Source organism: Amblyomma americanum, chromosome 11 (genome assembly GCF_052857255.1).
Source record: "Amblyomma americanum isolate KBUSLIRL-KWMA chromosome 11, ASM5285725v1, whole genome shotgun sequence".
In the NCBI taxonomy this organism is placed as follows: Eukaryota; Metazoa; Arthropoda; class Arachnida; order Ixodida; family Ixodidae; genus Amblyomma; species Amblyomma americanum.
The window spans coordinates 101,606,329-101,631,311 of record NC_135507.1 but is presented as its reverse complement, the minus strand read 5'-3'; the positions used below and the strand labels follow the sequence as shown (position 1 = coordinate 101,631,311).

General features: G+C 51.6%; 1 protein-coding gene across 5 annotated transcripts in view; it reads left to right on the top strand.

Annotated features, from left to right (window-relative positions):
- Positions 1 to 24,983, top strand: part of LOC144111213 (latrophilin Cirl-like) — a 378,723-nt gene that overhangs the window by 125,668 nt on the left and 228,072 nt on the right. For all 5 annotated transcript variants that reach the window (XM_077644425.1, XM_077644426.1, XM_077644424.1 and 2 more), the window contains one exon: positions 8,521 to 8,579. Coding sequence is in view for 3 of the 5 variants with exons in the window: in XM_077644424.1 (XP_077500550.1) it covers positions 8,521 to 8,579 (59 nt within the window). In the remaining 2 variants the exon portion in view is untranslated. The remainder of the gene's footprint in view (positions 1 to 8,520; positions 8,580 to 24,983) is intronic.

Here is a 24,983-nt window from a genome sequence, read left to right as displayed (position 1 = left end):
GAGAGGTCCTGTAGTGGAGAGCTCCGGAATAATTTAAATCACCTGGGGATCTTTGACGCGTAGACACAGGCGCTCTTTTGCGTTTCGCTCCAATCGAACACGGCCGCGTGGTACCGGAAGGGCCTTGGAGCATGCGCGAATGTCCGGACACCGTAGAGTATCTGTTATGGGTCCAATGGACTTATTTTTGGAAATGTGGCGGAGAGTTTGAAGGATGCTTCACTCCCGCCACCGGTTGGCCCGGTATTGCACTACCTCCGGGATCGGCCTTGTCATTAGCGCGGTCTGTACTATCCTGTCTTTCTATCCCCTCTTACAACTCTCCTATCTGCACGTGGTAGCGACTGTGGCTCGGGTAGAGCCAGTGAGCAGGCCTGTGCACTTTTCTTTCTTCCTGGCAAGAACAGATAGATAGATAGATAGATAGATAGATAGATAGATAGATAGATAGATAGATAGATAGATAGATAGATAGATAGATAGATAGATAGATAGATAGATAGATGGATGGATGGATGGATGGATGGATGGATGGATAGATCGATGGATGGATGGATGGATGGATGGATGGATGGATGGATGGATGGATGGATAGATAGATAGATAGATAGATGGATGGATGGATGGATGGATGGATGGATGGATGGATGGATGGATGGATGGATAGATAGATAGATAGATAGATAGATAGATAGATAGATAGATAGATAGACAGACAGACAGATAGATAGATAGATAGATAGATAGATAGATAGATAGATAGATGGATGGATGGATGGATGGATGGATGGATGGATGGATGGATGGATAGATAGATAGATAGATAGATAGATGGATGGATGGATGGATGGATGGATGGATGGATGGATGGATGGATGGATGGATGGATGGATGGATAGATAGATAGATAGATAGACAGACAGAGAGACAGACAGACAGACAGACAGACAGACAGATAGATAGATAGATAGATAGATAGATAGATAGATAGATAGATAGATAGATAGATAGATAGATAGATAGATAGATAGATAGATAGATAGATAGATAGATAGATAGATAGATAGATAGATAGATAGATAGATAGATAGATAGATAGATAGATAGATAGATAGATAGATAGATAGATAGATAGATAGATAGATAGATAGATAGATAGATAGATAGATAGATAGATAGATAGATAGATAGATAGATAGATAGATAGATAGATAGATAGATAGATAGATAGATAGATAGATAGATAGATAGATAGATAGATAGATAGATAGATAGATAGATAGATAGATAGATAGATAGATAGATAGATAGATAGATAGATAGATAGATAGATAGATAGATAGATAGATAGATAGATAGATAGATAGATAGATAGATAGATAGATAGATAGATAGATAGATAGATAGATAGATAGATAGATAGATAGATAGATAGATAGATAGATAGATAGATAGATAGATAGATAGATAGATAGATAGATAGATAGATAGATAGATAGATAGATAGATAGATAGATAGATAGATAGATAGATAGATAGATAGATAGATAGATAGATAGATAGATAGATAGATAGATAGATAGATAGATAGATAGATAGATAGATAGATAGATAGATAGATAGATAGATAGATAGATAGATAGATAGATAGATAGATAGATAGATAGATAGATAGATAGATAGATAGATAGATAGATAGATAGATAGATAGATAGATAGATAGATAGATAGATAGATAGATAGATAGATAGATAGATAGATAGATAGATAGATAGATAGATAGATAGATAGATAGATAGATAGATAGATAGATAGATAGATAGATAGATAGATAGATAGATAGATAGATAGATAGATAGATAGATAGATAGATAGATAGATAGATAGATAGATAGATAGATAGATAGATAGATAGATAGATAGATAGATAGATAGATAGATAGATAGATAGATAGATAGATAGATAGATAGATAGATAGATAGATAGATAGATAGATAGATAGATAGATAGATAGATAGATAGATAGATAGATACTGGGCCGCGCTTGGAGCTGTCAGAAGGTGGAGAAGGATGGTGTATGACGAGGGCAGAAGCGCATGGGTGGGTGCAGTTGCCTCGTTATGTGGGGTCTCAGTTAGTGCGACACCCGACACACACACTTATGATAACACCATGTGAAAAATGAATACTCCGGCCTAGCAGCTGTCGTCACGGCTTTTATTCGGGAATAGGGTGAAGCATTCAGTTTTTTTTTCTACTGTACACACTAATTCCGAGGCTATCGAAACCAAGACAGAAGCATGAATTGTGCCTTTGAGATGCGCTGCAAGACGTCCGGTCATAAACGCTCCCATAACACACGGTCAGCCTCGCTTTCCAGCGCAGCCTTCGTTAGCGCACGACCGGCTCTCACGATCATGACGCGTAATGTGCCCTGGGTGTACGTTGCACAATGGACTTCGATTTGCCTCTAATGTCGTACCCGCTCGCAGTAAAGGGAGCCGTTTGCCGCGGACATTTCATCAGAGGGCGATCAATATCGTATCGCCGCCGCCCTGATGAGTCGCGTGTGTGTACATTTCCCCGCGTCCAGCGTTGAAAGCGCGGCGCCCTCGTTGTTTAACTCATGGAGCGCACGAAAGGCGGAACCAAAGTTGTCGGTTTGAATTTCAAAACGCGGCCGTCCGCCTCTTTTGCAACTAGAGTGACGGAGGGGGGGGGGCACTGACATTGGTTTCCGCGTTGCAGCGGACAGTTCCACCATGACAATTCCCGCCAGAGACCCCGCCGGGAGAAAGAGCGCGTGGTCCTTGAACGCAAAGCTTGGAGATTTGTTCCGGCCGCGATATGTGGCGCTTTTTATTTTGTTCTCTTTTCTCCATTATTTCGTGCCCGTTTTTCGGTCATTCCGCGGATGAAGCAACGGAATACTAGGAGCATTAAGATTCCAAATCGGCCTGCTCGCGATCGACTACGGTAATGGGCTGTTGTTTGCTCTTTCGCTGCATGCCGATCGAAGAACGCATTTTTTTTTTTTTTGCGAAAGAGTTTGTCTCGCTCTGATCCCAGTCTTGCGGCTGTCCGTAAGGCGCCTGTGCACCGGCGAACGGAGCCGTCGTTCACCGCAGGATTTTCGTACACATATGGTGCATCCTAATGGTTCCTTACGGGTTGTGTTCCCTGCATCAGCTGCATCAACAACAACTGCCCAACACCACTCTAACTACTAAAGCTTTTTTCCAGTTTGTGATCTCAAATTCTTGAAAAAATTCCTCGTTTTTTTAGGGAAAGGAAATGGTGCAGTACCTGTCTGACATATCGGCGAACACCTGAACCGCGCCGTAAAATATATGTTTTCTTGATGTTTGCATTTCTCTCACTGAGATGCCTGTTCATTATTCCATGCAATGTGTGTGTTTCATAAAATTTGTGTCTTTCATGCATTATATTGTTATTTTGCTGTACAGCAACATATTTGCATTGTTCAGAGTTCTCGCTTGTACTACCTCGCAAGGGTTGCCGGGGCCTCGTCAAGCTGTTTGATTTCAGCTTTTAGCCCGGTAACCCTCCAGAATGTCTGGTAAATAAACTGCAATGGAAATGTCAATGAGTGGGGCAATAAGGAGGAATGTGAGATGAAGATATACGATTTTATTGTAGGACAGCAGGCAGCTTGAGATCCACAAACGCTGCTGCGCGTTGGGCTTCAGAATGGTGGAGGGTCAGGGCAAATGTCGCTGTTTTTTTTGTAGCACTATAACGTCCGGGCGGAGACGAAACGGTCGTTCATGTTGGAGGAAGCGAATGCAGCGTTTTAATTATTTGGAACCCGACGTTACCAGCTGACGCAAGCAGCGGTACCTGACACTACTTTCTTGCGTCTTGTCCGACTATCCGATGTCCTGTATGTTGAAAAAAAATTGTTTTTTTTTTCTGAGGAAAGGATATGACCCATTGTCTGTCTCACGTATCGGCGGACACCCGAACCGCGCCGTAAGGGTAAGGGATAAAGGAGGGAATGAGGGAAGAAAGGGAGAAAGATTATTGCTCGCTCCTGTATGTTCGCCAACCTGTTTTTGTTGAAAGAGAGGGCCCTATGACTACCGCGTAAGCATCTTCAGATTTAAAATAAAAGGATCAGTACCTAACCCGTCATTTTGTTTGCTTTTATTTTTACTCATGTGACGAATGTGGTGGGTGAAATTGAACACAGCCACGTAACATGTTCGTTGGTTCGGGAAACAATGCAAGAGTGACCGCTTGTGTTTGGCGGAAAAACAGAAGCAGATCGAGTCCAAGGTCGCGCGCGTCAAGTGGTTGAGATAGCGTGTGCGGCAGCTAATTATTGAACGCTTACAGTATTGCTCAAGGCAGTCATTAACCTTGAAAACAAAATTCAGCGCACACGGGCGAAGGACAGAGGAAGGGTCGCCCAACTCGCCATTCAGCTGCCGTTGTTAACGACGCCAATGAGCGAGCCGGCGGTGCGGAGGAACCTCGAAATCATTCATTTGAGACGTGCTGAGCTAACAGGTTGCAGTTTTACCTGCGCCTAATACTCTGTCTTTCAAGTGGCACGCATTTCGCCTCATCGGCACACACTGTTGTCGTCTGCGTGAAAGCGGTTGACTAAAGTGCGGAACATTCAATTCGTATCCAGTGTATCCGGTGTATCACGATTCTGATTGTAGCGCCCCTCGCGCTCGGCTCGCAAGCCATGCAGGGCACGCGGCGCCGGACAAGAAAGAGGAAGTGGGCTAGGCCGCCGCAGCGCGAGCGGCGCAAATAAAAACAGTTCGAACCTCAACGCTGTCGGAGCTGGTTCTTCCTCGCCTTAGCTCCGACAGATTTGGCGACCCGGCTTCGAACACGCAACCACATCATCCTACATGGATTCCGCTGTCTCTTGCGCCCTTCCTACCGGCGGCGACCCGTCCCAGAGCGCTCGGGACCTTGTCATAGTTCCAGCCTGTTTTTCTGCGGTTTTCTTGGTGCATTTCTAATGGCACTCCAAAGTAACGTCCTTTTTTAAGGGTTTTTTTTTCCTGTGTTTTAAAGAGCTTCTACAAAAAACAGTCCCCGGACTGAATTGCTGTCCTTTGTTTGAAGGTTCTACAAAGCCGCTTTCATCTGGGCAAAATGAAAAGCTCAGCTTTGCTATTAAAAGAGCTTCGCCATTTACACACACACACACACACGCACACGCACACAAATGAGAGTGAACCGATGAACGCGGAGGGCGCCTAATCGAAAGAACAAAGAAAAAAAAACGAAAGTAACTGCGGAGGGTATGAGAGCGAACCGCGGCTATTCCGGAAGTGTGGTCCCGAAAGGGAGGCCTATTCAAGGCAGTGTGTCTATGCGCCATATTCTTCTTCTCCTTGGCCGTTATAAAGTCAACGCCAAGAACGGGCTTGTATTTCGAGCCGGCCGCCGCTTTTGGTCGCTACATAAGAGTCCGGCCTATGTATCTGGCGCGGCGCAGTACATAACCCCACGTAAGTGATAGTGAGCCCCGGGGCCGGCTTTGTGTACCCGAGAGAAGGAACCCGTAAAGAATAAAGAAAAAGGCGAGGATGCAAAGAAGAGAAAGAGCCGATGGCTTTGTTCCTTATGTCGCGCCGCGATATCGACTGTCGGCATGCTCTCTTCCTCCCCATTGTTGGCGCGCGCGCCGTATTGCTGTCGCTTGGGTTTCTCTGGGCGGCGAGGGATCGGGCGGCGTTTGTGTTTCGTCCTCGGAGGGACAAGAATGCGTGTGGCGGCGCTGTTGTGGCGCGGATGCCAGGTGGAATGACGCTCGGATCACCACCCCCATTCCTCTGGTCTCCACTGCGCGCCGTTATGTGGCGCTGCAGGGCGAGGGAGGGGGACCGCATAGCGGAGCGGAGTTGCGGGAAGGAACTTGGCGCCCGTACGTACGAGGGCTCTGCAGGCGCGACAATAGCGAACCCGCGCCCGATGTATACAGCAGGTACCGCCGCGGCGATAACGGCAATCAATGGGGAAAACGGGCCGAACACACGGGAAAGAGAAAGGGGTGAGTGAGGAGGAGGAGAAGGGATGAATGAAAGAGGTGAGGAAGGGAATGACGGAGGAAAACGAACAGAAGAATGAAGAGGGAAGGAAGCAGCAAAGCGTTTTGCGTGCAAAGTAAATGTGGGACGGCGCGGTAACAATGAGGAGGAAGAGAACGGAGCCCGTGTTTCCTCCTGTTCGGATCGTGCATGCGTGGGCGGAGGGGGGGGGGGGGGGGGGGGGGCGCTATCAGCTGCGCCTCCGCCTGTCGCCGCGGGACACGACGCCACGCCGGGGGCATTGTTGCCGGGGCTTCCGAAGGGGAAGCCCGGGCTTTCTGGAAAAACAAAGCACCGCCGCGCATCCCCGGGGCGAGCGATTGACAAATCGACGTCTCCCAGGGGCTGGTGTGGTGTCTTTGCCGCTGGGCGACATGCGTGTTGCTTGTCTTGTCCCTCCATGCTGTCTCTGCCCTGGCTGTTGTTGTTGTTTATCGGGATCGTTTGTACGCTTTTTCGCTCGTCACAGTTTCCGCGTGCGTGCTCGCGCCTGCGGTGTCTTGGGTGCCTGTTCCGATCCCACCTTCTTTTGTACGGGGAATTCTGTCTCCCTCTCGGCCTGATGTTTATGCTTATGCGCAAGATGCAGCGCAGTAAATGCTGCTTACTCTGTGACCGCTGCTTTCGTAGTGCTTTTTTTTCTTTTCCGCCGTGCTCCTTTTTATTGTCACGAAGGCATATTGGATAACGATATCTGCCTGCTTTTCTTATCGTGCAGTGAAAAAGAACCGCAGGATGACCTGAACTCTAGCGCAATTTTCATAATCAGTTCGTTCACCCGGTACTTTTTAACCTGCATTTTGGCATTGCTATCGCTCGTTTTGTGGCAGCTTCCGTTCGTCGGGGTGCATTCTGCCTGGACGGCGCGTTCATAGCTTCTCATGCCGTCCTCTCGGTAACGATTTATATTGTTTTCGCCAGTTAGGGTCCACTGCAACATTAATAAGGAATGACCAGAAAAGCCTGACATTGTAGGAACACGAGATATGTCGTCTCTGCATCGCAATGTTCATGTCCTGCTTTCCTTACCTCGGTTTGGAATCGCTGGCTTATTCGTTCAAGCTCTTGACGCCAACGCACGGCTTTGCGAAGGAAAGAAACACCCAGGCGTGCAGGAGTACACAAGCGAGAAGAAAACGTACGGTTTTGCCGGTGAGAACCCTGAATGGGGGCACGTGGTGGCGCTGGTTTTTCAGGCTCTGATGCTTGGCGTCTTGTCATTGCGCTCTTGTCGTACTCGATCTGAGGCACCATGTACGATGCCGGTCGCTGGGCGGTAGCGTTGCCTTGTTCAGGTGTAACCGGCACGTCTGGTGTCTCGTTGTACCATGCCCCGCAAAAGACGCTGTCTGGTACAATAGCCCGAGTCCATACAGATAAATCTTGAGAGTTTTTTTTTTATTTTACCCTGATAAATATGTCCACGCATAAGCTTTATTGTTGCAGGACTCCCTGTAAGGCGTCAGGCAGAGTCTTGAACATGGCTCTGATTGAGTGGGATATAGTTGATGCGGCTCCGACCTACGGTGGTGGGCACAGCACACTGTCTGTCAGAGAGGAACAAGATGAGAAATAATGCAGTCAGTAAAGTGCGCCTTCACCGCCTGGAGACAGGAAAAGAACAAATGATGAAGCAGCGAGGAGTAATTCGTTCGTCTCTGCTTCCTGTTTATGCTTGCTTAATGATTTATTATGATAATGTAGGGCAAGCGTACTGTATACGTAATAGAAGGCTAGCATGTAGCAGGCGGCGGCATAATGTTATGTAGGCGGCTGAGTTTAGGAAGTTGCCGGGGATTAGGTGGCCGGAGCTGGTAAAAAACAGGGTTATTTGGAGAGACATGGGAGAGGCCTTTATCTTGCGGTGGGGCTCAGCTAGGCTGATGGCGATGATGGCTAATACAAGATTGCGTTGGCTTAAATCAGGAGCAGAGTAGAACATCAGCAGGACATATGTGATGCGCCTAACCGATTAGCGATTGTCTTTGGATTGCAGCGCGCACATGCTGCAAGTCAAAGCTATGCAGCATACGCTGCATAGCTGCATCTCTCGCTGGCGCGGGATATGGAGCCAATTGGAGATCAGTTGATTATGTATTTGTGTTGCATTGAAGTAGACCTGGCTGGTGAATGGTGTCGGATGGCCCGAGTTATTCTGACCATATTTTGGTGGCCTTATGTTTTGCTGCGTCTTTTATGCTATTTTAGTTATTTTATCGTTTCCTAATACCCGGTGATAGCGAAAGAACGAAAGCAATTGTTTTTCTTCTTTCTTTTCAATATGTCTGTATATTTCTAGCATTTCTTCGTGCCCCCCCCCCCCCCCCCCCCCAACTGTTTGTTACGTGGCAGCCTATCACGGGGGCATGTAGCGGTACTGAATAAATAACCATAAATGGACCGTGTCTAACCCTCTTTCTTTCGATTTCTTGCATTTTGCAGAGCTCGACATGGTCGCCCACTTTGCTCTCTGCTGAACCGGCCGCAGTCTTCGTTCATCGGTGAGTGGCTGTTGCGCACGGTCTGGCCGCGGAGCACTTCTCATAAGCAGCGATCCCTTTCGAAGCACTTATCTTGCGAGATCTCGACGCCTACCTACGCGGTCTGATTCATTCTTACGCGCAAGTTTGGACAAAGCGTGAACTCTGCTATGCGTACTCTTCCTACAGCTTCTAGAGCTCGCCTGTGCGCTAGCGCAGTTGGTTAGGGGTCAGAAGGTGGCTGGTTCGAATCCTCATGTCAGTAGAATTTTTCGTTTCTGTTTTCTTTTTCTTTTTTTGCTGCACATTTTGGCTCTTCTTTTGCTGTACTCATTCCAATATTTGCGTCAGGATTTACAACGGCCGGTAAGACATCAGCGAGTAAAGAACCAGTCATCAGAAAACCATTCATGACGGCCACACTATAGAAGCACGGTGGTGAAATTGTTTTTGAAAGCCACTAGGAATATATCAGGAAAAGGGACCAGAAAGCCATGAGAAAGGCATATGAGCCTAATGTTAAAACCGTTAGAGTTTCTAAAAAAGTCATTAGAAGCTTTCTTAAGGGGAACAGTGCTTCAGGGAGCTACCATAACCTGTTTGCAGCCTCCGGTAAGTTCCCTCAGTGCTTGTGTGGTTTGTTTAACTCGGTCTTCATTCAGCTGTCGGGAAACTGCATTTTTGCGGCTTCTGTTTTTATTCATGGAGGTGAGTGGTAGCTTAAGTTAGATTATCTTTTTGCTTTTAAAAGTGACAGTGTTAGAGCTCACATTCGGCGGAAAACCCTGGGACAGGAGAACGAAATTCTCATAAGTCCATGAGTGTGTCCCGTCACAGGCTGTGTACCTATTAACGAAGAGAATGACGTCACGCCAAGAGTGGCCACGTGAAGACTTATGTCGAGTGTGAAGCCACACATTAGTCTATACGGTCGCGACATCACACGGAATTGAAATTGACTAAAATACGAGATGAACTCAAACTATAAGGTTGCAGCATAGCTCCTTATGGCAAGTAAGAATGTAAAGAAAGTCAGCTGCGCTCAGAAGAAAATAGGGGTGAAACGGGAATCGAACCTGGGACCCTTGGGTCGGAACTCAGCCACGCCATCGGTGCATGTTCGATGGGCCCTGTGTATATCTGTTGGCGAATAAAAATAATTAAAAATGAAATAAAAATCTAAAATGGAAGTTATAGTAAGAATACGATATGAGAAAAACGCAGCCTAAATGTAAAGAACTGTATCCATGTCTGCGAAGTGATATGCAAAGAGGACCCCATGCCACCGAAAGAAGTCATATCGCGTGGCACTCATAAGGCGGAGCTTAATTCTTAAGTGTCCCGCCATACCTTCTTTAGCATATGTAATGCAGCGGTAAAAGGCCGCAAACTAAATGCAGTGGTGAACCGTGAGCTCTCTCTTATTCAGCATAAGTTAGTAAATAAACAGACGAATAGCGAGAGTCTCGTCCGAGACGGCACTTGGGACGTTTGCTGCGTGGCACTCTTGCGTAACGAGAGTGCATTTAGGGCGGCGCGTCTCGACTAAGTCACGCTGTTTATTATTGCGTTTAGTTTGACTCTTTTTTTTTTCGCCCGTAGCTGTGGTTGCACCGATTAAGTAAATCACCGCCGGAGGCGTCGCAAGAGGCGAATGCGGCGATGACACAAGCGTGCCTTGTCGGACGGGCTCCGGCGCTTTGCGGTGCCTGGCTTCTGTCCCTCCCTCGCCGTGAAACATTTCGCTCTTGTCCCTTCACTCACACGGGCGCGTTTTTCTGTTTATGCGAGGATGGACTCTTTATTCGTCGTTCGTGCCCCCTTGCGCTGGAGTCCTTTATTCAGGCAGGCGTAGTAGTGGAAAGAGCTGTGTAATAAAAGGGGAGAATGGCGTGACGGTTTAACCTGGGCGAGGTGGAGTGGCGCCGAGATCGTTCTCCGTTTCTTCCTTTGCCTCTAAATGGCTACGAAAAAAAAAAAGGGGGGGGGGGGGGAGCCTTTGGGATTCTCGCAGCCTGCGACTGTGTACGCCCAGCGGCCCGCCTGATAAAGAGACGGGCGCGTTCGCATCCTTTTATACGCCCTGCTCGGTGAGGCCGCTAATGTGCAGGGCGCGCCTCGTAAACGCGACTATAGCTTGTTAAAAATAAGCTGGCCCTTTTGAGGCACACTGTATGCTGGAGTGTGCTGTCTGTCCATTGTCGCGTCGAGTTGGCAGAGGCTGTCTTGTTTAGTAATTTAACCAATGAGTTTTCGAACCTGACGGTGACAGTCGGGCATTCATAGCACGCGTAAAGTCGGGCACTTTGCGCGTCGAGACACTGGTGATTCGTTTGGTTCGCTGTTTTCATCCTTTTGACTCGCACAGAAGAAGGCTAGAGTTCTGCGCTCTTTGGCAGTGGATGTGAGTAAATACTGCGGCCTCGGAAAAGAAACAAGGTATTTTTAGCTCTTCTCGCAGCACAGCCCTCTAAGAAGGATAACAATAAACGCGCCCAGCCCTTGGGTTGCGCCGTCTGCGGTAAAAAGGCGCAGTCGCTTAAAAAGCCGCATCCAACGCGTTCCCCTTCGTGTCTACCGAAACGGATACAGGAGCAGTGAAATTTGAAATTGTTTTTTTTTTTAGGAAAGGAAATGGCGCAGTATCTGTCTCACATCTCGGCGGACACCTGAACCGCGCCGCAGGGGAATGGATAAACAAGGGAGTGAAAGAAGAAAGGAAGAGAGAGGTGCCGTAGTGGAGGGCTCCGGAATAATTTCGACCACCCGGGGATCTCTAACGTGCACTGACATCCTGCACAGCTCACGGGCGCATTTTGCGTTTCGCCGCCATCGAAACGCGGCCGCCGCGGTCGGGTTCGTACCCGGGTACTCCGGATCAGTAGCCCTAACCACTGAGCCACCGCGGCGGGCACAGCAGTAAACGCTTCTAAAAGCTTTGAACCCTCAGCACAGACGCCGCGTTTAATTACGCTTGCGGGACTACCGGTTAACGGTGTAGTTAAACTGTAAACGAAAGAGCGCTGCCAAGGCATAGACGGTGGTGTATAGCTCAGGAAACCTTTAGCCTGGTGTGCAGAGCCATCGCAGTGAATTATAGCTCGCGGCTTCCTTTTCATACTGGAGCTTGCGGCGCACTTCAATGAGCGGGGAATTCCTTCCGGACGCGATAAGCCCGCGAGACCGCGACCACGCTGCCGAGGAAGAACCAGGGTCGAGCGGACGCGTCCGATTACGTCCGAGCGGATTATCGCCACTCGTCGCGGCCGGTCCTATTATCGCGCGCTTGGTGGCGCAATCGCTTCCTGCTGGCTGTTTTCATTTTTCCCCCTCCTTTATTTCGCGCGCATCGCTTGTTTATCCGTGCCTCTTGGCACGACTCGTCGTGCTCGGCTCGCAAATCGAATTATATAGCGGCCAGAGAGCGAAGGGAAGGCAAACTGGGCTGCAGCCCGCAGAGATTGCGGGCGTTGATTTAGCGGCCCCTCGCGTGCTAACACTGGCCAGAGCGGGGCGGGGTGACGCGACGCAACCCGAGAACGCGCCGCCCGATAGAGCCGCGGCGGTCGCTGCTCTGACCTCGGCGGAGGCGCGTGCGACTGCTTCTGTTTGCGAGAGGGCGGTTTGTCATCGCGCAACGAGAGCCGCCTCGGTGGAGTCGCTCGGTCTGTTATTCGCGCGTCGCGACATGCGCTCCGAGTTTGTACCGAGGTGCGTGCGCGTGTACCGTCGGCTGGAAACTGCACGACACGTTGCACGAAGTCCTGTAACGCGCGGACGCGGTTTCTGCGAACGTGAAACGCAGGTAGCGAAGGCTTATTCTTGTTTGAACGGAACGGGTTTCTCGATGTCGCGTCTACAGGATGCGGCCGGTTCTCGGCGTAAGTATGCGTGTATGCAAGAGCTTTGACGACATGGGTGCCACGTGTGTCTGGCCAGCACATATACCCACGGGTTCGAAACTCGGCGAATAACTAAAAGGCATGCAATTCAGTTGAGGGAAGTGTGTCGCATTATGGGGAGAAGAATGACACTTCGCAGACGGCTGCACTGAACGTCAGCGACTGGACGTGCACTGCAATCTGAAGCTGATCATATCCTCGCCGAAATGAGACGGAACAAATGGATTCTGGCTCTCACACTTGCGGGAGAGTGGAAGTAAAACGTATCCAGGCGCAGGACACATGAAGTCGTGTGCATCGCGACGAATTTTGCCAGGACGGCGTGGCCCCGGATTCCACCCGGAACCATCCTGAGATTTCTGCACAGGTCTTTGACCTGAACCGGATGTAGCTTGGATGCTGGTGGCCATGATAGGGGACTTCCTTTATCTGTGCATGTATATTGTAAAATGCATGCGCGGGGTTGCTTGCAATTTACAGCTATGGCCCCTACGCGTGGCATCGGTGCAGCATACCCTCGGCGCTGTGGCCGTACCAATTCTGACTACACCGTACCAAATACATGTGTTTTCGAGAAGCTTGCCGGCAAAGCAACCTCTCCAGTGCACGTAACTCGTCAAAATAGCCTAAATTTGTTGGGCCACAGCGCCGAGAGTAATCTCGTTTTCGAAATTCTAAAAACTGACATGGATAATACTTAAGCCCGCCGCGGTGGCTCAGTGGTTAGGGCGCTCGACTACTGATCCGGAGTTGCCGGGTTCGAACCCGACCGCGGCGGCTGCGTTTTTATGGAGGAAAAACGCTAAAGCGCCCGTGTGCTGTGCGATGTCAGTGCATGTTAAAGATCCCCAGGTGGTCGAAATTATTCCGGAGCCCTCCACTATGGCACCTCTCTCTTTCTTCTTTCACTCCCTCCTTTACCCTTTCCTTACGGCGCGGTTCAGGTGTCCAACGATATATGAGACAGATACTGCGCCATTTCCTTTCCCCCCCAAAACCAATTATTATTATTATTATTATTATTATTATTATTATTATTATTATTATTATTATTATTATTATTATTATTATTATTATTATTATTATTATTAATACTTAAGGGTGGGCCACACGCCTCCCAATAATTAGGCAGCCTAATAGTAATAGTTAAAAATCGAACCATTCAATATTATTTAAACAGCCTGTTATGTACTACAGCGCTGTCAGTGCTATCGGGCTCAGTACTGTCGGGCACAAAAGTCTCTGTCCCCCGTTTAAGTGCAACCTGATGATGCACGCCTGGTGTGGAGAGCAAGGCACTTGCGCGGGGCGAAGTGGGGTCAATGACTTTTGAGTCAGACAGTGCATATTTTCGAGATTTGACCAGCTGGGCCAGACTAGTGTATTAACGAGAACCGCGTTTGGGCCTCCATATGAGTGCTCGTGGTGGGCGGACGTTCATCGGCGAATCTCAGTCGGTCATCACATGTAGGGCGCTGTCCCCGGAGGCCCGTCAGGATCACCTGCAGGGCTGGACTCGATCCGGAGGGAGCGCGCGGATCGATGCTGTTCGGCTGCGCTGTTGCGCCTCGCAGCTGCATGCCGGGGTTGGTGCTGCGGTGTCGGGTTTTGCCCGTGTGTGACGTGATCGCGCGGCAGCCGAAGCACCTGGCGCTGCCGGATATTTCGGCGACGCTGCCGCCGCTGGAGAGGAGGAGGCTAGAGCGGGGCATCGCTAGCAGCCTAGGAAAGCAGGAGGGAATCTCCGGAGTCGGCGTGTTCGTGGTCGACAAAATCAGAGCGCAGAAAAGGTACGGGCAATTAAAGAAGGGGTACAACAGAGCGGCAAAAAAGCTCAGAGTTTTAACAGGGCCGGTTGGAAAGCACGCCGTATATCAATAAGCAGCGAGCACGTCTTCTCGTAGTCGCGGGGAAGCATGCGGAACTGAAAAAGAAAATGGACATTATGAAAATTTTAAAACCGCTTCCTCTCCTCAGAATTGCGCGAAAAGCGGGGAAAATAATGCAACACGGAAACGGTGCGAATTTCGCTCTGGAGTGGTGCTTCGTGAAATTGTCGACCTTATCTGGCCTCTTGGTGGCTTAGTTGGCCGCGTGAAGGTTGTGGGTGGAAGTTTGGCGTCGAGGGGGTTTGAGAAGGGACGGGCGACAAAAGGAAGAAAGGCAGCACGTGGGGTTCTACTGTACAGTAGCCAGAGAAACTTGGAGCGAGAGATGTAAACTGTGGGAAAGGGCAAGAGAAGCGCACGCAGAAACGAAAGCTGGTTCCTGAAGCGGAGAGACAAGGGAATGGGAAATGGGCGAGTGAAATACGATCCAAAACGGAACTCAAGCGGGAAAGGCAGCGACGACAGCGAATGGATAGCTGTGGGAGAAGTGCAAAAACAAGGACGCCGGTGGTGTTCCCCGCGAAGTCCGAGGGTCTTCTCTCGGCATTTGTTCGTGGCGCTTCTAGCCGTCACGCCAGCTCTGCGTCCCCCATCCTTCGCCCACCTGGGTTTGCGTGAAGTGCGTGCTGGAGACACACTGACACCTCGAAAGTGGTGGGGGGGCTGTCTTGTCGGTCTTCCGCCGCGCCTACCGCGCCCCGAGGCTGCTTCAGAGGCGCCCGCTCCCTGGCGAGTATAGCTCTACGTGATTGTAAGACATCGTTTGCTGCTGGCCGTTTCGAGTGGGTTTGTTGTTGTTGTTGCTGTTGACAGGCACTCTCGCAAGGAAGAGAGCAAGCAGGCAAGGGGTGGGGAGATGTGGGCGGCGCAGGTGTGATTTTCGTTTCTTGTCAAAGTTTTACCGGATCTATATTCGCTAAGCAAGGAGACGCTAGAAGGTCTACAGTTGGTCTAATATTATGCGTCACAAAAATGGGCTTCCCGGCGAGTTTTAGAGAATGGACATCTATTTCACCGCCTTGTTCAGTGCACTTTCCTTTCTATCCCTTGTCCCAGGAATGTGAAGTCGTTCTTTGGCGCTTTTACGAAGTTGAACGCACATGCATGTTAGGGATCTTCCGATTGCAAGCTAATGGTGTGTTTCATTGTTTTGGGCAATGGTAAAAAGAATACTGTGCCGGTTTTCATGAAGACGGGGACTTTCATGCGCGTACACAGAATTCTTTGGGCGTAGGCGCACTGTCTTCATGCTCTGTATTGATGATGGTGCATTTTTATGGCACAACGGTATCTGTGGCCAAAGAGCGCCATAGCACAAGGTGTTTTCATTTACTCAGAGTGGGCCCATGCACTACCCAAACATTTCACCTCGGAGTGTCCATAGTATCAGCGCTGCAGGTGTACATGGTGGCTCCCGGCATCGAATCCCGAACCTCTCCGCCCATGCGAGGCGTGTGCCCAAACCACCTGGCTATCGCTGCAGCCATCTGAAGCTACAGTAACATGAACGGGGCGCGGAGTCGGTACGGGTTTTGATATGGTTGCATGCAGCGTGATAGGACTGCTTCTGACAGCCGGGACGTGTTCTGGCAACGCGACGGGGTATCTTGCAGCAGAAAGAAGTTCGCGGGCGGCTGTTACAAGATGTGGGAATAGAGATCTAAACTATGGAATCAAAAGAACTCGCATACAGATCGTCTTTGTGGCACTTCGTGGAGTATTGAAGGCATTGAAAGTGGGCGCATGCTTCTCTGTGGCAATATGCAAGTGTCCGCCACACGCATTCGTTTATACCGTAAGCGGGTGATTGACGATAAGCACGACGACAACTGAGGCGTATACCTCTGGGGTGCCGCCTGGTCAGAGGGAGGCCATTTCAATCACCCCGCGCGTATACCTGCTGAGCGGCAGCCCTTGGAATGCCGGGAAGCGTGCTGCGTGGCTCCAGCAGTGAGGGTGCACAGTCCTCCGAAATCCGAGCGCGGGTTCCCGCGGTGCGCATTCAATCTTGTCCACTTTGCGCCGTAATCTGCGGAGACATCTGTGTCGGCCCCATCGGCAACCCTTTTAGCGCGCGCCGCTCAGGCCGGCCGTGAAATGTGGCGCGCCGGAGACGTAAATCTCGGCGACCCCTAATAGCGCGCTGCCTCCTCCGGACATTATCCGCGCCCATCAGGACCCTAAATCAGGCGACCCGACACTTGGCCACCTCATGCAGTGGCTGCGCCCGGAACCTTTCCTCTGGCAGCTCGCTTAATCCACTGAGGAGGGCTCGCGTCTTAATACCGCCGGCCTCCAGCCGTCTCGTTCGCTATTTCAAGATAGTGACACTGGAAAGCAACCGCGCACCGAAAGTCGGAAAGCGCTGGCTCGCGTCCGGGTATTTCGCAGGACGTAAATCGAGGGGGTGTCTTGCATGTGAATGGTCCACCACGGGACCGCCAGGTTTCCCGTGGTGGACCATTCACATGCAAGACAGTGAAGTCCTGCGGTAGTCGGATTGGGCCCGCTTAGAGCAGTGTAGAGGCACGATTTTTCAAACGCTTAACGCTGTTCTTCATGGCCTGATCAGATGTGCCGGGTGTCATCATCATCAACCTCACTGCACCCACAGCAGGGTAAAGGCCTCACGTCTCTCCAATTAACCCTGTCCTTTGCCTGCAAACTTCTTAATCTCATCCGCCCTACCCCTAACCTTGTGCCGCCCCCTGCTACGCGTGCCTTCTCTTGGAATCCACTCCGTTACCCTTAAGGACCAGTAGTTATATTGCCTTCGCATTACATGCCCTGCCCAAGCCCATTTCTTCCTCTTGATTTCGAATATAGGATGGCACTAACAAGCGCAGGGATAGCAGCCAAGAAACAGGGCGCTCAGCTTTCGGTCGAGTTCCTGGTGGAAGCATTACATATAGGTTAAGATTGGTGACGTGCCGGTAGCAGAGCTCCACCCCCAGTACCGCTGCGGTCTGTGCACAGCCATTCATTTCCGGGCTTATCCGTCCGACCCGTTGTCATTGGTCGCCGCTACGGCATCTGACGTCGGTGCTGAGAGGTATATACCACCAATTTCCGTCACCGTCTCAATTATCTGCTCGAGCAAGCTACGGCGCGGGGAGAAAAGAGGGTGTCCGGAGGAGATCAGTAGTTAATCAGTGCGGCCCGCTGACTCTGTGGGTGCTTCGAGCCGAAGAGAGCACAGCAATGCCCACAGGCAATGCTACACTTAACTCGCGCTCTTCAGCCGCACACTTCCGGTTCAGGTGGCCAGCTGTAGCCCCCCGCTGTACAGCCGCGTGTCTAGAGCGCAATAAGAGCTCCTTTTGAGTCGTAAATACGGCCTCCCTGCACGGAGCGAAGCTCTTACGGAGAGGCGAGCGCTAGGCTGGAACGTGAGCTGCGCAGCTTTCTATATCTTGTGTCTTGCCTAGCTCTTGACTAACAGCGAATGTACGCAACTGAGCGTCAGCATTTGTCAGCGTTTAACATTTATTGGGCCGTTGGTCGCCGCTTGTGTTGCCGTCACTCCCTTGCAGCGAGCGGCCCAACTTGTCCAATTTTCTTCTCGTAGGACGTGCTGCGAGCGTGGAACAGGCTGGCGCTGCAAGCAGCGATGATGAAGAATGGCGATGCGCCCAGCAAGGGCGAGAAGCAGCAGCGCTAATCCGGGCCATTTGCTCGCTGCCGATGCCGGTGCAGAGCGCCGTCGTCTTCTGGGCCCGCGTTGCCTTTAACTCTGCCCGTTCGTAGCAGGGCGGTCTCAGAGCAACCGGCCTGGACTGCTTCTCATCAGGGTGAAGTGTAGAATTGTGGAAATATATGTTATTGAAACTCCGGAGGAGGTTGAGCGGCGGTTGGAGTTCCCAGTCCGGAACTCCATTGGCGCAGGCTCTGCCCGGGCTCTTTGGACGAGTTCTTCTTGTGTCGTTTCATCCGTGCTGGTCAAAGCTGTCCCACCCCTCCTGAGTTGCCTGGTTATTGATATCCTTAGCACGATTTCGTTGACAGAATTTGCATTTCGAGTCATAAAACTCCGCATGTGCACATCCATCAGGCGCCAAGAAACGTCCGCGAAATGGCATTGATACGCCGCTATGGTACCATATGCGCGAAACGCTCGTTCGCTTGCTGAAGGAGCGTTGTCACTGGTTTGGTTTGTGGCGACAAAAGCGGTGCTAAACAGATTATACAAGCTGCGTCCGCGGAGTCTGTATTCGGGCTTTCACGTGTAGTACTTGGGATCTTTACCAAGGGATGCCAGCGGGGAGTACGCGCGGTTATACTTAAGCCTCGTCACACCATGCTTTCACGTCTCGCGCGACGCAGTGCATCATTTGGGGTCGTGCGCGTTGCGCCTTTCGAGCTCATCCAGCTGCGCAGGCACGGCCACTCCGTGACTGGCTCGTGCCTCCGAGCCGTCAGGACCAGCGCCGCGCCGCGAAGCGTCGTTGCGTGCGCTTCCAGGCGGGGGGCGATCTCGGCGAGCCGGTAATCCCCGCGCCGAGGATTATCGATGGGCAGCGTCTCGTCGCTCGCGAGAGTGCTTAGCTGGCGGGTCCCGCGGTGAGGCGGCCGGCACGTCGGCTCCGATCGGGTTCACTCGAGCGGACGAGACGCGTATATTACGCGCCGCGAGACGGGAATCTAGTGCGCCCGGATACCATCACGAGGAGGGAGGTGTGTCGCGTGCGGCGCCGCGAAGGAGAGACACGCGCACAAAAGAAAACGCCGTCGGGGCTTCAGACTTAGCGGCGTCTCAACTTTGGGCCGCTGAAGCCGCGCGGGCTCCCGTGCAGTGGCTGAGCAGTGGGCTTCGGCGGGCCGCATATGCTCGGGGGCTGTACGGTGAGCCTCCCGGTTTCCGCGGTCGTTGCGCGTTCGCTCTGCTCTGGGAAAATTAGGGGTGGCCTGGCGTGATTTTCAAACTGTTCGGTTTGGTTTGCTTGAAAAGGAGGTTTCGCCTCTCAAAGCGACTCAGGCTATGAAGGACACCGTAGTGAAGGGCTCCGGAAATGTTGGACCACCTGGGGTTGTTTAACGTGCACTGATATCGCACAGCACACGGGCCTCTAGAATTTCGCCTACATCGAAATTCGCGCCGTGGGCTGCTATGTCGCATCTCTATGTTGACCACTGTCGCTGGCTTCTTAGACTTTCGTTACTTGGAGGAATATGGCTGTAGATTTCTGGCTCTCTGCCAGTTCTGGCATTCATCGAAATGCCGTGCACCGGTAGGAAGCGAAGGCACGCCCTCTAAGCTGATGGACACTGCACGCCGCTTATTCCTCCTCGCCCTCGCAGTCGTCCATCAAGAAACGAGCTCTTGGGCTCCGCAATAATTTCGACCACCTGGGGATATTTAGCGTGCTGTGCGATGTCGGTGCGTGTTAAAAATTCCCAGGCGGCCGAAGTTATTCCGGAGCCTTGACTGCAGCTCTTTCTCTTTTTTCTCTCTCTCTGCTACCTTTCTCCCCTCGCAACCTGCAGCGTTGGCTCAGTGGTTAGCTCGCGTAGCTACCCCACTGCATGACAAAGACCTCTCACATATCTCTCCATTTACAGCTGTCCTTGTATTCATTTAGGGGACATTCATATAAGGGGGAGGGGGTTTGGTATTCATGGGGGGGGGGGGGGGGGGTGGCAGTGGTGACAGGAAGTTGTGGCCAAGTACTACTACACCGGGGTGGCAAAATCCGGTTATGGTGAGGGAGTGCTTGGCCGGCTCTGTTTCACCGAAACCAGGCCGCATCCCAGGCCTGGTTATGCAATTCCATCGACACGCGATTTTTTTTTTAATCCGGTGGAGAAATGCGCACCACCGGGATACGAACTCCGGTCTACTCGCACGCGAAGCGGATGCTATGGCGCTACGCCATCGCTGCAGAGGCGAAGTACCCAGGTTCGAATCCGACCGCTGCGGCCGTGTTTGGATGGACACAAAACGCAAGAGGCGCCCGCGTGCTTTACGAAGGCAGTGCTCGTTAAAGATCCCCAGGTGGTCGAAATCAATCTGCCGCTTCGGGACGTTAACCCCCACGTACCTCATACCGTATACACCGTCTTCTTTTCTCCCCTTCAGTCGCTCTCTCTTTATCGCAACTTCGGTGACGGCGCGGTTGCCACGACTACCGAGAGTGAGATAGTTACTGCACCTATCCTCCCTTCGTAACCTCTGTTCTTCTCGCCAGCTCTCGACGGTAGAACTGAAGCACTTGCCTGTGCGGCAGGAGCGCAAGATGATCGGCTCTGCGCACGCTGACAGAATGAGCCGGCCTCGATTCTGTGTCTGCCCTCTTCAAGTTAGGTGCGCCAGAGGCGCTCCGTGGGCCCTCTGCATCACTGAGCTAGCGGACGCGCCTTTCCCGGGCCCTGCAGGTCCGGAGGCCTTGAATCGCCAACTTGCGAGGGCGGCCTGCCTTCTGATCTGACGCGATAGAAACACGTCCGCGGCTCAACGGGCGCTGCAAGCGAATTTGCGATTGTTACAGGCCTTCACCTGATCTGATGGGTTGTTCCGGCGTGCGGAAATTATTTCAACGTTTCGCATTTGTTTGCAAGTTTTCCACGTTTCTATCTGCGTTTTGTGCCTAGCCTTGGTAACTGGGACGCAAGGCGCATTCACCACCTATTTCGTGTGCCGCTCGGACAGACTTTGCGCACAGCGCGTGTGCAGACTTCGTGCCGAAGGAGACCACGGCTAAAGTGGACCACCCACTGGTACTGGGCTGGTGTCTCCCTGCGCGGGCAGTGGTTGTCTGCGCATTCAAAAATCGTCCGATATCCCCTTTCCGATATCGATGCTCACAGCAGTGACCCTTCCTTAAGTCGCAGAATCGATCCTCATCCCCAACAACATAGTGTGCGGCTACACTTCGACCGCACATTAATTCGCTGTTCGTCTGGCGGTTGTTTCGTGGCGTTGCACGCGAGTGACGAGTGTGCCCCGCTGTGCAAACAGCTGTAGGAAATCCACGAGCATGACAGCTAGTGCGCCACTTGCGTGGCGGCTAAACTCCGAGGCGAGCAACGCTGTGCGGAGCACACACTGCACGCGACTCGCGGTGTAGCCCATCCCCTCGGGCAGCACCGTGTGTACGCGCCTTTCGAAGCGTGCCTCTCTGAGCGGCCGGGCGTTGCCAGCGTGGTGTCCGCGTGAGGCAGTCTCGATGTCGGCCCGCTGTCTCGGCCGCAACGCCCTCTCCTCTGACGTCTTCCCTGTTCCCAATCTGCCACTCTGCCGCCGCGATGACCCGCTAGAGCGAAGGGGGGGAATTAAAAAGAAAACGCACGGTTCCGCGGGTCCGGGATGAACTGGCGGGGGCCACGCTTTCGTGTACTCGTTCGTGTCGCCATGGGGCGGCTGTTGCAAGCGCACTGCTCGCGAGGTCGGTCGGTCCACTTACCGCTGCCTCCTGGTGGTCTGCGCGCTGGTTTTCGCGCGACGCCTCGACCTCGTCTTCCTCGGGAGGTCCTGTGGGGGCGGTCGTAGCTGTGAGGCGAGCCTTGCTCGACGTCGCTCTCCTATAGCTTGCACAACGCCCTGCGTTTTCCACCGGCATGACTGACGCTGTCGTATATAGAGTGGGCACTTGAGCCTACGTCTGCTTGAGTTTACATCGCAGCACAGGGCAGCATGCTGTGCGAATTTCAGACAACTTCGCCGTCATTAGAACACGTTAGAACACGCCTATCAGTGAGTTCCGCCGAGATGACTTCCGCTGGAATCGATTTGCAGGTATTCAGTCGATAGTGTGGAGTTCAGTCGAAGGAGGAAATGTCAGCAGCTTCCACGCGAGTGAACCCTCGCTGCTCAAACGCGAATGCGTACCCGCGGCGACAGGTAAGCATGTGGGCGAAGACGATAGGTGGCCAGACTACTGGCTTAAAACTGGAGAGAACTCTGTGACGTGCTGGCTTGCGTCCGAACAGGAAACGAAACAAAGTCGACGACACCGACAGAGGACTGAGTGAGTGAGTGAGAAACTTTATTGCCGCAAAGGGATATTTGCCTACAGAGGAGTTATAACGGGGCAGGCGTCGGCTAGCGAATCGTCATATCGCTGTCGGCCGCGCTCTGTTTGAAGATGTATTCGCCATAGTGGGGGGCGATCAGACCAGCTAAAAACCTCGTGGCACTTGGTAAAGACCTTTACATTGTGACCAGGTCGCGTCTGACGTGCTTTCGGTCTGCGAACTGATTCGAATATAGCAAAGTCGTAGCCTAGCTGAGCCATGTTCTGGCTGCGATGAGGAAGTCACATGCCAGACAGAGACATAATAAAGTTTGACGCAGTTACTTCGGCTGACTGAACACTTATGCATATAACTCTACTATTGTTTCGCATTAATCAACGCCCTTCAATAATGATAATAATAATAACGAACGTTGGGAGACTTCTGTGTTGCGCTTATGAGTTGACGCGATGGCGCACGCCGTTTGGTACGTCATCTGATGCTGATGCGACTCTTCACGTTTTTTCAATTGTTTCAGTTCATTCAGTGATCAATCACGCGCGCTAGACTTTCTTAATTAGCATAATCGAGCATTGGCTTTTCATTCTGAGCATCTTGACACCTATGAACCCCCCTTTTCCTTTTTTTCATTTCATTAATTAATCAGTTACAGTTGTTCCTTAACTCTTCATCGCCTATCACACACCAATCAATAATCACCAAAATCACAAATTAACGTGATACGATTTTTTTTACGCAGCCCCATTTATTTCCGACACGCGGTGCCGACTACGCCGGCGGCCTTTCGACCGAACGAGCTGTATACGTCATCGCGTAAAAGAAAGCAGAAAAAATTCCGCTGTGCCCCTTGCTTTCGGTGACTGCTCGCTTCCTTCGAATATACGTCACAATGAGCCCCTCATTTCCTTTGCCTTGTCTGTTTTACAAACTCATCGATTCGACGAGTGCTGTACAGCTTTCAAGTGGGAGGCCTTATAGGTGCGTTCTTCCGACAACTAGAGTCACTGAATAAAGACTTAGAGTACCGTCACTGCAGCACGGCGGTAAGCAGAAGCGGCCATTTTGTTGTTTATCATTGTTGCCAGATTGCCGCTTCGGCGATCTCGCCGCTAACTTTGGCCCGGCCATTTTGTAAACAACGCTGTTAGCCACCCTGCGCTGCGGCGGGGATCGTAGCCGTACGGCATGGAGCCGCTCAGATGCAAACGGTACAGCTGTTGCCTTCAGTTTATGCTTTCGTCGTGCGGAGCTGAAATGCTGCGAGGCGCGGAATCCCTGGTCACAGAGTCGGTCACCGGCAGCACTAGGACTAGCACAGTTGCCCGACTGCAAACGCATAAGCCACAAAATGGCAGCCCCCATGAACCGTCGCAGTGTAAACAAATATCACGTGATGCAAACTGACCAATGATCGTGGCGGCGGCACAGAACAATAGGAGAAAAGAGTGCCGGTACTCTAAGTCTTTATTTAGTGACTCTACCGACAACCATTTCCTCGACCAAGTCGTCGTGACCCGCCGCGGTGGCTCAGTGTTTAGGGCACTCGGCTACTGATCCGGAGCTCCCGGGTTGGAACCCGACCGCGGCGTCTCCGTTTTTATGGAGGAAAAACGCCAAGGCTCCCGTGTGCTGTGCGATGTCAGTGCACGGTAGAGATCCCCAGGTGGTCGAAATTATTCCGCAGCCCCCCGCTACGGCACCTCTTTCTTCTTTCACTCCCTCCTTTATCCCTTCCCTTATGGCGCGGTTCACGTGTCCAACGATATATGAGACAGATGCTGCGCCATTTCCTTTCCTCCGAAACCAATTATTATTATTATTAAGTCGTCGCTGTCGCGCTGTGTGTTCCGATAGTGCGAGCACTCAGCTGGCGGTGTGTTGCCAGTGGCTGCTCCGGAATTCGTGGGCTCCTCTGCAGTGTTGGGGACGAGGGGTCCTTGAGTGAGCTGACTCTTTCAGCACCGCAGGTCCCTTCTCCGAATGACGTTGTCGGACTTGATTATGAAGGAAACTGTACAGGGGGTTTATTTTACATTATTTACGAGATTTTGGAACCCATTGGAGGGTGATGGGGGAAGGTCGGAGGATCTGAGAAGATCTGAGGATGATCGAGGATTCTTTCTCACGGCACTCGTCGTCCGGTTTAAAAAGGGTCCGGTCCCTAGGATTCCCCAGGCTCGAGGAAGTCTTCGCCAGGTTGGGCGTGGCCTAACTTGCGTTGTCGTACACACACACACACACACCACTTCACATAGGGACACGCCCCCGTCACATGCCTCGCCGGAGAAAGAGGGTGCCGCTGGACAATCGCCCCCACCAGAGAGAGCGTTGTCTTCGCGTCCGAACGACAGTTCTCACGCTCCAGCCGGACACGTCTTCCGGGAAGTCCGAATGGGCGAGGCGCCGGCGAGCAGGCATAGTTGAAGGGGTGAGTCACCCCTGCTCGGTTCTGGCGGTCGCTAACTGCCTCCGTGCCGCACGGTAGATCGTCCGGGAACAAGGTTTACAAACGGCAGTGGAATCCTCCGTCTCGAATCCAATAAACCTCGCGAGGACCGGCCATGGGAACCCAGATGCCGATCGCCGTGCAGGGACCCCGGCTGCAGGTGTCCTGGCCAAATACGCAGCTGAATCAGACCACCGGCTGTCGCCAGAAACCTTAC